At 58.5% G+C, this 15,760-nt stretch overlaps 8 protein-coding genes across 8 annotated transcripts in view; 3 read left to right on the top strand and 5 right to left on the bottom strand.

The window, feature by feature from the left end:
* Positions 1–73: 73 nt before the first annotated feature.
* On the top strand, positions 74–3,890 carry ACA1_116190 (leucine rich repeat domain containing protein; the record flags this gene model as incomplete). Its single annotated transcript, XM_004342219.1, has 13 exons — positions 74–298; positions 445–863; positions 923–1,476; positions 1,553–1,669; positions 1,785–1,914; positions 2,026–2,098; positions 2,172–2,261; positions 2,414–2,543; positions 2,644–2,756; positions 2,849–3,034; positions 3,078–3,392; positions 3,456–3,601; positions 3,686–3,890. 13 exons carry the CDS (start codon positions 74–76, stop codon positions 3,888–3,890), a joined length of 2,703 nt encoding a protein of 900 aa, XP_004342268.1.
* On the bottom strand, positions 3,725–5,035 carry ACA1_116180 (Coiledcoil domain containing protein; the record flags this gene model as incomplete). The annotated part of the gene is made up of 6 exons (XM_004342218.1): positions 3,725–3,839; positions 4,051–4,246; positions 4,344–4,532; positions 4,621–4,748; positions 4,845–4,926; positions 5,011–5,035. 6 exons carry the CDS (start codon positions 5,033–5,035, stop codon positions 3,725–3,727), a joined length of 735 nt encoding a protein of 244 aa, XP_004342267.1.
* A 185-nt stretch (positions 5,036–5,220) lies between these two features.
* On the top strand, positions 5,221–8,690 carry ACA1_116170 (uncharacterized protein; the record flags this gene model as incomplete). Its single annotated transcript, XM_004342217.1, has 11 exons — positions 5,221–5,272; positions 5,369–5,536; positions 5,649–5,756; positions 6,164–6,271; positions 6,422–6,634; positions 6,699–6,869; positions 6,956–7,042; positions 7,125–7,259; positions 7,365–7,468; positions 7,608–8,429; positions 8,511–8,690. The coding sequence occupies 11 exons, from the start codon at positions 5,221–5,223 to the stop codon at positions 8,688–8,690; spliced, it is 2,148 nt and encodes a 715-aa protein (XP_004342266.1).
* Positions 8,691–9,260: 570 nt separating this feature from the next.
* ACA1_116160 (uncharacterized protein) lies at positions 9,261–10,697 on the bottom strand (the record flags this gene model as incomplete). Its single annotated transcript, XM_004342216.1, has 1 exon — positions 9,261–10,697. A coding segment is annotated over one exon (1,437 nt), but the record flags the coding sequence as incomplete, so codon positions are not given.
* A 271-nt stretch (positions 10,698–10,968) lies between these two features.
* ACA1_116150 (uncharacterized protein) lies at positions 10,969–11,432 on the top strand (the record flags this gene model as incomplete). Its single annotated transcript, XM_004342215.1, has 2 exons — positions 10,969–11,154; positions 11,238–11,432. The coding sequence occupies 2 exons, from the start codon at positions 10,969–10,971 to the stop codon at positions 11,430–11,432; spliced, it is 381 nt and encodes a 126-aa protein (XP_004342264.1).
* Positions 11,433–11,463: 31 nt separating this feature from the next.
* Positions 11,464–13,780, bottom strand: ACA1_116140 (dipeptidyl-peptidase family protein; the record flags this gene model as incomplete). Its single annotated transcript, XM_004342214.1, has 9 exons — positions 11,464–11,583; positions 11,698–11,813; positions 11,921–12,169; positions 12,280–12,421; positions 12,490–12,708; positions 12,816–12,988; positions 13,094–13,250; positions 13,345–13,477; positions 13,593–13,780. The coding sequence occupies 9 exons, from the start codon at positions 13,778–13,780 to the stop codon at positions 11,464–11,466; spliced, it is 1,497 nt and encodes a 498-aa protein (XP_004342263.1).
* Positions 13,781–13,881: 101 nt separating this feature from the next.
* On the bottom strand, positions 13,882–15,087 carry ACA1_116130 (Dipeptidylpeptidase; the record flags this gene model as incomplete). Its single annotated transcript, XM_004342213.1, has 6 exons — positions 13,882–14,010; positions 14,110–14,214; positions 14,301–14,396; positions 14,588–14,640; positions 14,704–14,830; positions 14,974–15,087. 6 exons carry the CDS (start codon positions 15,085–15,087, stop codon positions 13,882–13,884), a joined length of 624 nt encoding a protein of 207 aa, XP_004342262.1.
* A 183-nt stretch (positions 15,088–15,270) lies between these two features.
* The window catches only part of ACA1_116020 (GTPaseactivating protein gacA), a gene marked incomplete at both ends in the record, with an annotated part of 2,163 nt that continues 1,673 nt past the window's right edge, over positions 15,271–15,760 (bottom strand). Inside the window, 2 exons of the mRNA XM_004342212.1 lie at positions 15,271–15,476; positions 15,565–15,649. Of these exons, the coding sequence (XP_004342261.1) occupies positions 15,271–15,476; positions 15,565–15,649 (291 nt within the window). The remainder of the gene's footprint in view (positions 15,477–15,564; positions 15,650–15,760) is intronic.

The raw sequence follows: 15,760 nt of genomic DNA, 5'->3' as shown, positions 1-15,760 counted from the left end.
GAGGCCAAGTTCGCGGAAGAGTTCTGTTGAGTTTCTGTCGACGCAGAAAAGAAAATCAAAAAATAATTTTGCTATGGACGAAGGGGAGGCGCCGCCAAGGCGGTGGCCCTGCGTGATCCTGCTGCCCACCGGCGAAGGGCACCAGAAGGAGGCCAAGGTGTTCCCCTTGGCCAAGGCCCCCACGTTCGACCGCCTGCTGGCCGAATCCTCGAACCGATTCGCGCGAGAGATCACGCGCATCTTTGTCGTCTTGCCCGAGCACCACGTCACCGAGCTGAACAGCGCCAACTACGTCGACGTATGCACTCGTCTGCCGCCTCGTTGTGTGCTCTACGTATCATGCGGTGAACCATTCCATCAAAACGTACGCCCTGTACCAACAGCACACCATCAGCTCATGCACTCATGCGCTCCACGTTCTCCTATACGTTTTCCCATCTGCAGCCGAGCAGTGAGAGTGGGCAGGCGGCGGTCGCGCCGCCACCAACTGAGCTGCAGCCGAGGGCTGATGAGGTTGCGCAGGAGATGGACGTGACCACCGAGGTGGCGGTCGCTGGCGGTGACGAGCTCAGGCCCGTTGTCGAGAAGCAGAAAGAAGAGGAATCAGAAAGCGAAGAGAAGGAAGATGGTCAGAATGAAGAGGAACCGCGCGAGGCACATCACCTGCTCGTGATGGCGAGGAAGAACGAGAGGGCGAGAGCGAAGAAGACGCGGCCGAATTCGAGGGATCTCGAACTGCAGCGGCAGCAGAAGCGGGCGAGCCGGGACTTCCGCGAGGACGAGTTCCTGTCCCAGCTTCGCCGGGTGCGGCTGTCCGCGCCGCAGGTCAAGACCGTCAACTGGAGCAACATGGCCATGTCCACGTACGACACACACACGACACACACCGCACGCTTCCAGTTGACGCGTGTCGTGCGTGCAGAATGCCAGATTGGCATCAGAACTGGACGGCCATCGAGGAGGTCCAGATGCACCACAACAACTTCACCTCGTTCCCGATGAAGATCGTCGACGAGCCCAACTTTCGGCACATCAAGATCCTCAACCTGTCCTACAACCGCATTCCGCGCCTGCCCGACGAATTCCTCCTCCTCCAGGGCCTCACCTCGCTCAACCTCACCTGCAACAAGCTCACGTCGTGCTACCCGGCCCTGCTCCTGCCGTCGCTGACCGAGCTCGACCTGTCCGAGAACTGTCTCAGCGTCATCACCCGCCGCGACATTCTGCACCCGCAATCCAGCCACAACAACGCTGTGGACGATGACGGGGCATCATCGCCGCAGGTCGCCGCGCACGCGCTGACGTCGCTCTCGCTCAATCTCAACCTGCTGGAGTCGCTTCCGGTCGAGATGGAGCACCTGTCCTCCCTGCGCTACCTCTACGTCAAGGACAACCCGTTCAAGCCGCCGCTGCACAAGCTCAACAACGCCGGCAACCAGGCCATCATGCTCCACTTCCTGGCCGACCTGCTCAGCGGTGCGTGTAACCATAATAGGCCCATGTAGCAGCGCTGCAGCTCCGCTGACCCAAACGTCGTCGCGTGGTACCACAGAGTCGCCCGGGTCGCCGTCGGCCAATCGCAATCGAACGCTGTCGGGCAGCTTCAGCGCCCGAGAGGCCATCGCAGCCGGCGGTCTCGCCATCATTCCGATCGAAGAGCTCGCATTGGGTAAATGATGATCGCTTGCTTGCTTGCGGGCCCGCCCATATCATTTCAGCGGCCCCTGGGCGGTCGGGGCTCTCATACGTGAATCGGCTGCTGATTGGCGGTGATTGACCCACAGATGTGTCGGCGTCGCCGCTGGGTCGCGGAGCGCACGGAGTGGTGTGGCGTGGCACCTACCAGGGCCAGACAGTGGCCGTGAAGAATGTCAGCTCAATCGCCAAGTTCTGTCAGGAGGTCGGCATCTTGAGGTATCAGCGCGTGCCACATTCCTGTCGTGTGGCGTCTCACATTGTATCGTGTGTGATATGGCGTCTCACAATCTTGCCAACACACACACGCACACGCACACACGCACACAGTTCTCTCAAGCTCAAGTATTGTATCAAGTACTATGGGGTCTGCGTGGTGTCTGGCATCACACTCGTGGTCATGGTACGATTTGGCTCGTCGCGCTCCGCCTTGGCGTTGTGTCTGTGTCGCTCAGCCGGCTAATAGTGCTCCGCAGGAGTATGCGCCGATGGCGGATCTGGGCAAGGTGCTCAAGGACCTGCGACACAATCTGACGCTGGAGGAAAAAGTGCGGATCGCGCTCAAGGTGGCCAAGGGCATGGAGGAACTGCACCGCGCAGGCATTCTCCATTGCGACTTGAAGTGTAAAAATATTCTTGTACGTCGCACACCCACCGTACGCACCGTACGCACCGCGCCGCGCCGCACTCGCCAACATCGCAATGCGGTGCCGTGCAGGTATTCGAGACGAACCCGTGGAAGATCAAGCTGAACGACTTTGGCCTGAGCACGCAGTACAAGGTCGCTCACTGCGCCAAGGCTCCCTCGAGCGATGCCACGATGTACTTCCCGTGCACCGCTCCCGAAGGTAAGCTCAAACGTTTCACCACCGGCAGCTGATTTTTCGAGCTCACGCGTATCGTGTCGTCACGTGTGTCATGTGCGTGTGCCACGTGGGTGTCGTAAAGTGTTGGAGAATCAGCCGTTTAGTATGAAGTCGGACGTGTACAGCTACGCGATGTTCCTATACGAGCTCTTCACCGGGCGCAAGCCCTTCAAGGGCCTCACCATCGACGAGATCGTGCGGCTGGTGACCAAGGGCAGCCGCCCGCCGCTCGCTCACCTCGACAAATCGTCGCAGCGCCCCTCTACGCCCGCAGCCGCCGCCTCCAGCGATCCACCAGCATCACCGATCGCGTCATCATCATCGCCATCATCAGCCCCTTCTTCACCACCGGAAGAATCGAAGAAGCCGTCGCCCGAGCAACTTCACCTCGCCCTCCCGGCTCCGTCGCCCATCAGCCCGGCCTCGACTGCACCGCAGAGCACGTCACCGCGAAGCCGCTCGCCCGGGCCGTTGTATTCATCATCGTCGTCGTCGACGACGGGTCGCGTGCTGCAGCCGGCCGAGGTCAAGGAGATGCTGCTGCGGGCGCACAAAGTAGCGCGCAGGAAGAAGGACTTCGTGGGCAAACACGAAATGGAGGGCCTCCTCACCATACTGGCCGACTTTACCCACCAACGTTCGTCGTCGTCATCTTCTTCTTCATCGTCATCGTCATCATCGGCGCCATCTTCCTTGCCGCCCGCTTCATTGTCGGCTTCGTCGTCTTCGATCTCGCCCATCACCGAATCGGTTCTGGAGAAGATGATGGAGCGGGCGCAGGCCATGATCCACCACCACTCCGACTCGCACTTCCCGCTCTCGCCCAACTATGTACGCCGTCGTGTCGTGTCGTGTCGTGTCGTCACGATGCTCATTATTGATGTGCGTGCGCAGGCGGAAGCGGATGAAGAGCAGGAAGAGGGCGAACAGGCGTTGGAGCAGTCGCCCGACGAAATCGCAGAGAGCGAGGCCAGACAACACATCCTCCGCAAGATCCGCCGCATCATCGAAAAGTGCTGGAGCGGCCGACCACACCAACGGTACACCGCACACGCACCATCGCACAGCACACGCACACACGCACACGCACGGCTCACATGTTGGTGCTTCGTCGGCGCTGGAAGGCCGTCGTTTTCGGAGATCGTGTCGAAGGTGTCGCAGATCTACTGGAAGGGGAGCAAGGGGACTCGGTCGCGCACCGGCTGGATCTCGGGCAACGAGCGGCTCACCTTCAGCCTCCTCTGCAAGAAGGCCAACGGCGCCGCCACCCGCCAGGCCCTCGTCCACAGCAACAACAACACCTCCACCATCAACAAGGACCAACCTTAGCTTGACACACATCATTACTTACGAACACACGACACACACACGACACACACACACGACACACACGGGGCAAAAGGATTCGAAGCCGTTGCGTGTTGGACCGACTTGAAGGTAGATGGTGAGTGGATGATGGTTGTGTGTGTGTGTGTGTGATGGGGTTTACATGAATTCGTCTTCGTAGTCTTCGCTGACTTCGGCGTTGGAGGTGGCGAGGTCGGTGTGCCTGTGGAGATCGGAATAGGTTCGGACCTCCTCGTCCCTCTTCGTCTTCTCGCGATTCTCCCGCTCCTCCTTGGCCTTCTGCTTCTTGGCCGCCGTGCTCTCGTTCCTCATCTCCCTCATCCTGTCATCGTAGATCGCTGCACAACACCACCACCATCAACACCATCAACCATCATCAACATCAACATCGACATCATCGTCATCATCAACGTCTAGCGAGGTAGGAACGCGTACCCTGGAGGTTGACCTGCTTCTCCTCCTTGGTCTTGTTGAGACGGTTCAGAATGGCGTTGAGCTTGGCCACCTTGACGGTCTTGACCAGCTTGTCGTTCTTGAAGCCGACCTGGCCGACGTCCATGCCCTGCGTCTTCTTGAGGTTGGAGTGGGGCGTGTAGATGACCGGCACGTTGGGCAGCTTGCAGCCTGTGGTGTGTGTTGCAGTTAGAAAAGATGAGGCAAAGAAGAAGAAAGTAGAAGTAGTAGTAGTAGAAGGAGGAGAAGAGGGACGAACCCTGGATGGAGTTGGCCTTGACGAGCTGCACGCAGTCTTCGAGGACGCCCTCGGGGATCTCCTCCCACGACTCGCCTCGCGGGAGCCGCAAGTAGACGTGGGCAGACGAGAGGTTGTCAACGTGGAACCTGCGTGCGAGTCGGTGGCATCATCAGGCAGCAGCATGGTTGGAGATGAGATGCTCATAACATTACAACGTTCGGAATGTAGAAAAATGTTTGTACCAGATGTCCTCGGGGAGGCCGTATCGAATCAATTCTTCATTCTCGTACTTGTCCTTGCCCATGTAAATGAGGTACTTGGGGTCTACAGCCAGAATTCGGATTAAAATGTAAACATTTATAGTGGATTAAAGAGTAAGGTCGGGCAAGCCTTAACAAGTTCCCGTACCACGAGGCGTGAAGTAGAGCGGCATCTTCTGAAGAGGTAGGAAAAGAAAAATCAATTGTATCTATCTCGCTTCGTGTCCGAAGGTGGATTTGATCTGCACTTCGCGGCGCCGGTTTCTTTTTCTTTTCCTAACGGAAACAAAAAAATTAAATCTATTTACTCCATAAAGGACGAAAACTCGCCAACAGATTACTACAGATCAAGAGCCGGATGGAGCGTGGCAGCAAGTCCGCTTGGGCTCCCCTTGTAGATGAGGCCACCGGTACCCTTTCATCTGATCTCACCACACTTTTTTAATCACAACAAAGGTAAAGTTTGAAGAACTGACAGCTTCCTCACTCACCACCACTGCCCGCAGGCAAGGCCTACTGTGGCCACGTGCAGACGAGGTACGCGACGCGGCCGAACCGTCGCTTTTCGTTCTTTTTATGGTCCGGTCTGTATTGGGCGGGCAAGCTGCTCACCTGGCCCGCCGAGAAGACCGTCGAGACCTACCTTTACATCTTCAACCGCGACATCAAACCAGGTTTGCACACGCACACGCACCACCGTACACGCACCACCGCACACGCACCTCCGCACACACGATGCATGGCGCACCGCACACGCACACGCTCGTCCTAAGCTTGCGTACTCAGGCAGGTATGAACAGTGGTCCACCGTTCGCGGGGAGAAGATCCACCGCGCGCTGCTCCTGGTGGTGATGGTACTGTTGGGCACCATTGCCGTCCTACTCTTCCCCTTCGGTGCGAACAGAACCCCGTCCCTCCTACAGCAGCGTGCCACACACACACCACACACCACACACCACACACACACACCACACACCACACACACCACACACACCACACACACACACGACACCAATGGTGCACAACACGAGAACGAATGTGGGCAGGTCTGACATTTGGGGACTTGTGGTGAACGTTCACCGCAACAGGCGTGTTGCTGCGATTCTTGGCGGTGTCGTTGGGCACGCACGACTTCCTCTTCGTACGACCGAACAACCAAGCAGTCGACCCCGCGTACTCATCCCCAGTGCCATTACTCAGCACTTCGACGTCATACCAACCACCAGTGTGTCGTGTGTGTGTGTGTGTGTCGTGTGCGGTGTGTCGCATCAGACCATTCCCGGCTGGCAGTCGCGTGCAAGTGACTCTGCGCACGCAGAACTTGGGCTTTCTGCCCCACCTCAGCTCGGCCAACAACCTCGCCAATCCGACGAAGCGTGTCAAGTACCTCCTGCAGGAACTCCAACTCGGTTCACACCCACCGCCCTCCGCCGCACCCACATCATCGCACGCGCAACACGTACCACCGCACACACCACCGCACACACCACCGCACACACCACCGCACACACGGCACACACGAACCTGATAGTCCTCTGGTGGTGACATGGCGAGAGCAGGCAGGGACGACGTGCTATGTTTCCAGGAGTGCTTCGACTTGGCCGCCACGAAGGCCATCATCCGGGGTCTCAACCGGGAGCCGAAGCAGGGCCTGAGCTCCGGCCCGAGGCTAGCGAGACACGACTCGGCCGGCGAGGCCCAAGACATGCTGCGCCGGAGCCACCCCTCGGACGAAGACGACCTCGAAGGCGGTCCCACCGTCTTAAAAAAAGGTGCGTGTGCGTGTGCGTGTGTGCGTGTGCGGTGGTGCGTGTGCGGAGCTGACGCTCGAAACAGAGAAGCCGATCTATCCATGGATCGTGGCGGACTGCGATCCGCGTTCGTACCGTCTCAACTCGGGGCAGGTCATTGCCAGCCGCTACCCGCTTGCCAACCCCGAATTCGTGCGCTACACCGATCGAGTCGGCGAGGACAAGATGGCGGGCAAGGGCGTGCTCGGGTGTACTGGTGCGAAGCCTGAAGCTGTGTGTGGTGTGTGTGTGTGTGTGTGGTGTTTTGTGGGAAAGGTCTGCTGACTCGTAGTGTGGGCGCAGTGATCTTGGGAACGACCGCCGATGGCCGCAGTCTCAAGCTGACCATCTTCACAACGCATCTGCAAGCGGGCAGCGCCCCTCCCAAAGGTGCATTAGCCATTTCTTTTAACACACAACATACAACACACAACACACACCGCACACGAACACTAACGCGGTCCTCCAAAAGATACGATCCACCTGCAGCAGATCAGGACAGCCGCGAAGTTCGTGCGATACTACAACCACAAGCACATCGACGAGCGCCAGGACGTGTGGGTCGGCGCCGTACTCATGGGCGACTTCAACATCGCGCCGCTCAATGGTACGCACCGGTGTGTCACGTCACGCGCACCAACCGCCGCTGGCCGACGCTTTAGGTCCGAGAAGTCGTTTTTTTAGCTCCGAGCGCTCATCGCTGGCTTGGCAGGTGACCCCGAGTGGTGGGGCAGTGGGAAGCTCACGTGGGATCGGGAGTGGGCGGCCATGAACCAGGCCTTCCACGCCCACCACATGAAGAACTTGTTCTACGAGGTACGCACCCTCACACACACCGTAGCCGCACGTCTGACACACGCACACGCACACGCGCCACCGCACACGCACACGCACACGCGCCACCGCACACGCACACGACACGACACGACACGCACACGCGCCACCGCACACGCAGGATACGGAAGACGGTGAGGTGCGCACGCGCAACCGAGACCTGTTCCTTCGGTTCCAGGACGTGTTTGCCGACCGGCTGCGGACCCTGGTCGACGAGATCAAAGAGGTGCGCGCCTCGGCCGCTGGCGCCGACCAAGACGGGGAGGCCCAGGCGGGCACCCGATTGCGCATCGACGCCATCGGGCTCACCAATCGGATCACGGCCTGGCTCGGCCGGCGGGAGGAGGCGAGGAGCGCCCGAGCGCGCGCCCGGGCCGCAGCGGCGTCGGACCAGCAGCGCAAGGGCAAAGGTAAGAAGAAAAAGGAAAAGAAGAAGGAAGGAAAGAAAAAGCGGGTGAAGCAGGCCGAAGTGTTGGTGCAGACCAGCGACATCGAGGTGGTGGACGACGACGACGAAGATGAAGGTGGAGACAGAGACGGAGACGACAGCGACAGCGACGATGGAGAGGCGGAGGTGGCGGAGCTGAGGGACATGCTGACGCGCGAGCTGGTGCGCCAGGCGCGCGCTGTGACGGGCTGGCGGCGGACCGACCAGTGGTTCGCCGAGGAGCGGCCGCACCAGCACCGCGAAGGAGCCGCCGACGAGGCTGAGGCCGAGGCACAGCCGCTGGAGGCAATGGTGGAGCTGCTGCGGCAGCTGCGGGCCATCCCGAGTGACCCCGTCGTGGAGCTGTTCGCCCACGAGCGGCGGCTCGCTCTGCTGCGCCGGGCCGAGGGCGGCCACGACCAGGAGCGCGGCAAATGGGGCCGGCCCAAGCTGCGCTGCGATCCGCGCGTCGAGTACGTCATCCCCGGCACCTCCATCGACAAGGACCACTACGAGGTATCAGCGATCACTGTGTGTCGTGTGTGTCGTGTGTGTCGTTTGAGGCTGATGACACATACACACATACATGTGCAACAGGGGAAGTTTCCGGACGAGGTGGACTTCAACGACATCGACCACGTGTGGTCGCTGGAGAGGTTCCGGGGCGCCGAGCCCCGGATGGAGCGCGTGCGGACGCGCTTGGTCGAGTACCACCCCTTCTTCTACACCGACCACCTCGGCAAACGCCTCGAATTCCAGGTCGTGCTCCAGGACTGACTTCGATCGAATATTCATCCGTCTTCGACCGAAACTTAATAAATCTGCATTCACTCGTGAAAGAGAGAGATGAATTTGGGGGGGGGTGTTGGGGTCCAGGGGAACCTGCCGGAGCAGATGGACTATGAGAAGTACACACGCCCGTCGCCCTCTTCTGTCATTTATATATTTATTTTGCTTTTATTATCATTTTACTTATGTTATTTGTTTGTCGTCGATGCCGCGGATCCCGGCCTCGCGGCCAGGCGATTTGTTGATGAAGCAGAGTTTACTCTCTGCGTTTGAGTTTGCTCGACCCCGAGTATCTTGAGAAGAGTAGCGACGACGATGCCCGTTCGATCCTTGCCTGCGTGGCAGTGGATGAGGACGGGGAACTTGATGTTGGCGGCGTCCTTCTTCTCGAAGAGCTTCATCGCGTCAGCGAGCCACTCGCGGACCTCGGCGGTGTTCGTGTCGTATTTGTCGATCTTGTTGGGATGGAGAATCCAATCCATGCACGAACACGAGCGTATGGCGATGATTTATTAACATTACTTGCTTCCGAAAGAGAGTCATCGAATAACGGAGCTCTTAGTCGAGCCCGAGGGCATTGAGCATCTTGGCCTTGGCCGCCGTCACTGACTCCGGCATGCGAGTATCCACGCGCGACACGCTGGCCAGATCGAAGAAGATCACCCGTCGCCACTGCTGCCTCAGCCCCAGCCTTCCAACGTGGCGCCAGGCGAGGTCGTCGTGACAGTAGCCGCTGGAGGCCATCCTGTCGATCGCTTCCGGCACCTGCTGCTTGGCCTTGTTCGAGAGCGGCTGCTGAACGGCGCGCGCGTAGGGCATGACCAGCGCAGGCTCACCCGCCAGAGTGGCGACGCGCACGCCTTTGACTCCCCAGGCCGCGCACCAGACTTCGGCCTCTGCCTTCAGACGCTTTGTCTGGTCTGCTACGGAGGCTCTTTTGCAGAACTTGATGGCGCAGCCGGTCCCGCTGGTCGTGCAGGCCCGCCAGGCCCTCCCGTCGGCACCTCCGCGAAGATCCCGCAGCAGGAAGAACCTTGTGGCGCGCCTGGTTGGCATGTCGGCATCGTTGACGTCCTGGATGGTTGCCGGGACTCGAGCCCAGAACCACTGTGTCTGGTCCATGCAAACGCGAACGCTGGATGGTAGCACAAGTACAGGAGTGCACGGGGACTTGGACATCTTGTAGACGATGCTTGCCAGCAGGGCTGAGAGCTCGGGTCCGGCCTGCGCCGAGTCATACACCTTGGTGCCGTGCAGCACACGCGGTGATTCGTCCACCTCGACCGGCCCATCGTCATCGTCCGATTGGGTGAACGTCATGTTCAGATCGTCTTGCTCATCGGTGTTCTCGTCGTCGTCGCTGTCGTCGCTGTCGTCGTCGTCTCTCACGCTGTCGATGACGTCCTCCTTCCTGGCATCCCTGAGGTTTTCGATGGCGGCGCAAGTGTCGGCGGCGGCGTAGTGGTCACTCTCCTTGAACCAGTAGAATCTCCACTCGGTGTAGGTCGTCACAATCCCGAGCACGTGCTTGACACCGAAATAGGTCTTGATGCAGCGCATGTAGTCGAATATCTGCCCGTGCACGCGCATGTGGTCCATGATCGTCAGGCTTGGTCTCTTCACCTCGACCACGCCGACGGGGACGCCGCTAGCGGTCAAGACCCAGATGTCAGGCTGCAACTTGGTCAGGCCCAACTCAACGGCAAAGTTGATGGTTCCTGATGGAAGACCGGCGAGGTTGATCGCATCCATCAGGACCTGGATGACCCACATTTGCACCTCGGCCGCACTCGCGGGCCCCCAATGGGTCAATTGGCCGGAGTCGAATGCTGTCCAGATCGTCGAGGCAGTTGTCGACTCGCGCAGGGGCAAGTCTTTCAGCGTCAGATGCACTTGCTCGATCAGGATTGCTTCGTGGTGATCTTGACTCACCGACGCCTCTGCGGTCGAGGCTTGACGTTGTCCCAAAGGGGGCAGGCCGAGATCGACAAACCGCCCTAGCACCAAGAAATACGTTGTTCAAGAGAGATTAAATTCATCTTCACGCCAAAATGAAACAGAACATACTTTGTCTCCGTTGGGCTTCCATCCTCTCTTGCTCCAATTCCTGATTTCTCAGCTGCAATTTCGCGGATCTTAGCCACTAGGGCTTCCATGTCAAACCGTCTTGCTGAGCCATCTCTGTGCTTGTGCGTTTCTTTTGCAGATTGCCGCGCACAAGCCCCAATGCTTTTGGCGGGAAGCACCCGCATTCTGAATTCTTCACATGTTTGTCATTTCCGGACCAGCTGTCGCCCACGAGCGGCGGCTCGCATTGGGGCGGGGTGAGGGCGGCCAGGAGCAAGTGGGGGAATGGAGCCGGCCTAAGCTGCGGGGCCGGCCCAAGCTGCGCTGCGATCCGCGCGTCGAATACGTCATCCCCGGCACCTCCATCGACAAGGACCACTACGAGGTATCAGCGATCACTGTGTGTCGTGTGTGTCGTGTGTGTCGTTTGAGGCTGATGACACACACACACATGTGCAACTCGCACAGGGGAAGTTTCCGGACGAGGTGGGCTTCAACGACATCGACCACGTGTGGTCGCTGGAGAAGTTCCGGGGCGCCGAGCCCCGGATGGAGCGCGTGAGGACGCACCTGGTCGATTACCACCCCTCGAATTCCAGGTCGTGCTCCAGGACCGAAGATGAATCCGTATTCGACGCATTCAATCGTGAAACAGAGCGATGAATGATGGGGGGGGGTGAGGGGCGGGGGCGCGTTAGGCCTGAAGTTCGGCGAGCCACTTGCCGATGATGCGGGCCTCGTGGTTGCGCGCCTCCACCACGGAGGGCGGGTCGCGAGGGTCGCTGCTGCGCAGGTCCAGGTGATGCGCGCCATCCTGCATTCATGTGCGTGTGCGGTGGTGCGTGTTGTGTGTTCCATACGAGTACAAGGTGAGCTTAGCGTCGCGTCGTGTCGTGTCGTAACGTAACGTAACGCGTCATTCGCGTACCTTGATGATTATCGCGATCAGCGAGTCGGAGAGGGACTCGAGGAATCCGCCGCCGTGCCACGGGTCCAGCAGGCCGTTCGAGAAAATGATGCGGCTCGCATACCGAATGTTCTCTCCTGCATTCCATGTGCGAGTGCGGTGTGTGTCGTGCGTGCGTGCGTTAGTACACGATAGACACGATAGACCACTTGAAAAGTGGTGAACGCAGCACACACACACGTACCGCCGGTGTAGGTCTTGAGCCAGGTGGGGCGCGGGGTGATGCCCCAGGTGCGCTGGCAGTGGGCGTTGAGGTCGGCCAGCGTCCAGTCGCGCGGCGGGAACATGTCGGTCACGTTGTTGGTGTTGGGGTAGTAGACGATCTCCCCGCAGGCCTGGTAGTCCCATGACTGACCCGCCGGGCCGGTGCCGCAGCCGGTCTGGTCAGCGCACTCCACAAACTCGTCCCAAATGTTGAAGCACTGCAGCGGGCCTGCATCAAATTGATAAAAAATTGAATTAATAAAAATAATAAAATAATAACTACAAATGGAATAAATAATTAAAAATAAATTAATTCATGGAAAAATTAAAAAAAAGTACTGCTGCTGTTGTAGTAGAGGCCAGCGGCTTGGGCGAGGCCGCGCAGGACGTCGTCGGTGTTGTTGAGCATCAGGTGGCAGGCCACCTTGATGGGGTAGGCCGGCAGCGGGGCCATGAAGCCCGTCGGGTACGGATAGTCCATCTACGACAACCGCACACGCACACTCAATCAGACGGTGTGTGTCGTGTGTGTCGTGTGTGTTGGTATACCATGGCCATGTTACCGAAGGCGTTGACGACCCAGAGAATGAGGTGCTCGACCTCGTGTGGCAGGACGTTCTTGCAGAGCGAGAACTGCTTGGCGATGGCGGCCAGACCGCTGGGCGTCTGCGCCAGCTGGAGCATCTTGGCGAAGGCCTGCTGGACCAGCCCGGGGCACCGCTCGTCCGCCGCCCGGAAATCGTTCGTGACCGTCTCGAAGTAGCCCGGCTGTGCGTGTGCGATCGTGCGTCGTGTCGTGTCGTGTTGTGTGCGGTAAAGTGTGAAGGAATGTGAGTTATTTGTGACATGGGTAATGGGAAGGTGTGGTGGCTTACCGGCCGCTTGCTGTCGGGGCCGGTGGTGGCGGAGGACACGTTGGTGCTCCAGAGAATGGGCGCCGAGGCCGCGAGCGCACCGTCGACCACCTGCGGGTACTTCATCCTGAACCAAGCGCTGAGCATGCCTCCATAGGAACCTCCAAACGCGATCACAGGCGAGTGCGAAGCACCTACACCACACGCAGCCCATACGTCAGTCGACCTGTGCGTGTGCGGTCGTGCGTGTGTCGTGTGTGTCGTGCGTGTCGTGCAGAAACGGGTGTGCGAAAGAATACCGGGCAGGGTGGACTTGAGGTGCTCGATGAGCGTGGCGTAGTCGGCGAGGGCCTGCTCGACGGAGAGATAGCCGATGTGCTCCTTCGAGTACGAGTCGGGGCCGCCCGACCCGAACGGGTACGTCTTGCCGTAGTACCGGTGCTCGCCAAACACCACCTGCGGCACACGCACACACCACACGCGCACCGCACACACGCACACGGTCGGTGAGACACCAGAGGTGAGTCGATGCGCGTGCGGGCAGGCGTACCAGCGCGCCGTAGGACTTGGCCAGCTCGAACACGAAGCCGGAGTTGTCCCAGAACGCGGTGATGTCGCCCTCGTTGCCCGTGTAGAAGAAGATGGGGCCGCGACGCAGCTCCCCGCCATGATTGGCACTCGACCTGTAAAAAAAATGCAAATAAATAAATAATACAAAAAGAAGATTTCTAAGACATAAACAAAACTAATGAATGGTAGAGTGCATTTAAAAATAAATATAAATAAATAAAATATTACCAGTAGTTGGAGAAGGTGAGGTAGCGCTGACGGAAGGTGGCGGGCTGGGTCTCGATGTTGAAGTGGTCGATGGTCTGATCGAACCAGTTCTCGGTCGGGGTAGGAATGCCAGCAACCGCAACGCCCGAGAAGAAGACCAGCACCACCGCGAGGGCCGCGCCCAAGATCGGGGTCACTGAAGCCTTCATCTTCATCTTTCGTCGAGGCAATGGAAATGTCGTATTATTGTTCGCACATAACCACAACGTGGCTGCTGACGTCATCCACCACCAACGGCCGAGCCAGGTGGTCAGATGGAGATGACGGCCTGCTTGCAGCCGAGGGGACGAGGTCCGGTGTAGGCATCGCAGATCGTCTGCAGCGGGTGGTCGGGTCCGCCGACGTAGGTCTTGCCGTTGATGATCGTCGTCGGCGTCTCCTGCATTGCAGTGAAAGAGCGGTGAGTGAGTTTAGGTCCGCAGTAAGTGAACTGTGTGCTGTGTGTGTGTGTATCGTGTGTGTCGTGTGTGTCGTGTACGTAAATGCCCTGCGCGTTGCCGTAGGCGATGGACTCCCTGAACAGCTGGACACCGAGCGAGCCCGTCGCGCAAGCGTTGATCTGGGCGTAGTCCATGCCCCTGGTCTGTAGTTTTGCGCAGTTACAATCAACAATGAGAATGCCAACAACAATACGAAGTCCGAGCCAACACCAGGCAGGTCTGGTCGTACCTGGTTCGTGCAGGAGGGGATATTGTCCGGAATGTTCTTGTAGTCTCGCTGCATGCACACGGCCAGATCCCACCAGCCCCAGGGGTTGTGCGTCACCTGGTGGTGAGTGCGACAACATCACACGCAACAAGACGCCGTGAGATCATGAGCACCGGTCGTGCGTGTGCGTGTGCGTGTGCGGTGGTGCGTGTGCATGTGCATGTGCGGTGGTGCGTCGCTCTCCTCCTATTAACGTGGTAAGTCGCCACAGGTGTGTGCGTGTGCGTGTGCGGTTTGATGGTGAGTACCGTGAGGTTGTGGGCGCATAGCAGGAAGAGATCGCCCACGCATTCTCCCGGTCCTGCCGGTAACGGTGAAAATTGAAGCACGACACACACGGCACACGCGCACGACACAGCCTTACCGTGGAGGCACTCGAACTCGCCGCCGGAGTAGCGGCCGACGAAGAACTCCTGCATGTCCATGATGTCACGCACTCCGGGGGCTTGCATCACCTGCGAGTTCCACTGCAGCTTGAACTGGCTGCAATACTAGTGCTCTCGCCCCCGCCCAAGAAATATAGATAATTGTTAGAATTATTATTATTATTAATTCTTTTATTAGATGATAAACATAAACAAAAATGATAACTATAATGAATACTAATTACAGAGATTTCTGGAAGAGAACGTACGGGGCACTTGGCCATTTCGAAACTTTGGATCCTGACCTTCGGAAAGGTGGCCGTGGCGACCGTCACCGCCAGAAACAAGAGACCCAAACGCAACACCAGCTCCTGCGACTTCATCAACGTTCTTCGTCTTCGCTCTTTCCGTGGCGCAAAAAATGAAAGGAAAAAGAAAACGAATAGAAAACAACAGAAAATGGAGTATTGTACATGGCGCACCGCAACACGCGCGTGCGGGCAAGCGAGTGCCGCGTGTGTTGCGCGCAACCGCTGCTTGTTTGTTTGTTTGTTTGTTTCCGCCTACTACTGCCATTGGCCGTAGTCTTCGCCCGCGTTGTCGTAGCCGTAATCTTCCGCCCCATGATGATGGGTTTCCGCTGCTGCGGCGCGTCTCTCGATTTCGTAGAGGACGAGGTGGTGCAGGAACTGAACGGCCTTCTGCGACATCACCAGTCCTTCCATCGGGTCGCAGCCAGGCGGGTCGTACAGGTTGGGCGCCACCACAATCGCTGCGTGCATCGGACACATAAAGTAAAAACATAGCGAAAACGATGATAAGCAGAAGACACAAGCGTTGAAAGCTGAAAAGCGGAGTACCGAGATTCTGTTCGGACATCTTGTTGACGCTCTTTTGAGAGCACACGTCCACCATCAGGTCCAGCAGCCAGCCCAGGAGAGATCGCTGGTGGACACGCCAAGGAAAATGAATGAAGCGAGTGAGTTTTTGAAAAAGCGGAATGCGTGGGGCGTGGGCGTGGGGCGTGGGGCGTGGGGCGTGGGGCGTGGGGCGTGG

This window comes from Acanthamoeba castellanii, assembly GCF_000313135.1.
Source record: "Acanthamoeba castellanii str. Neff unplaced genomic scaffold scf7180000084669, whole genome shotgun sequence".
In the NCBI taxonomy this organism is placed as follows: domain Eukaryota; phylum Discosea; order Longamoebia; family Acanthamoebidae; genus Acanthamoeba; species Acanthamoeba castellanii.
Note: the sequence above shows the minus strand (reverse complement) of the source record. Positions and strands in the feature narration are given on the sequence as shown.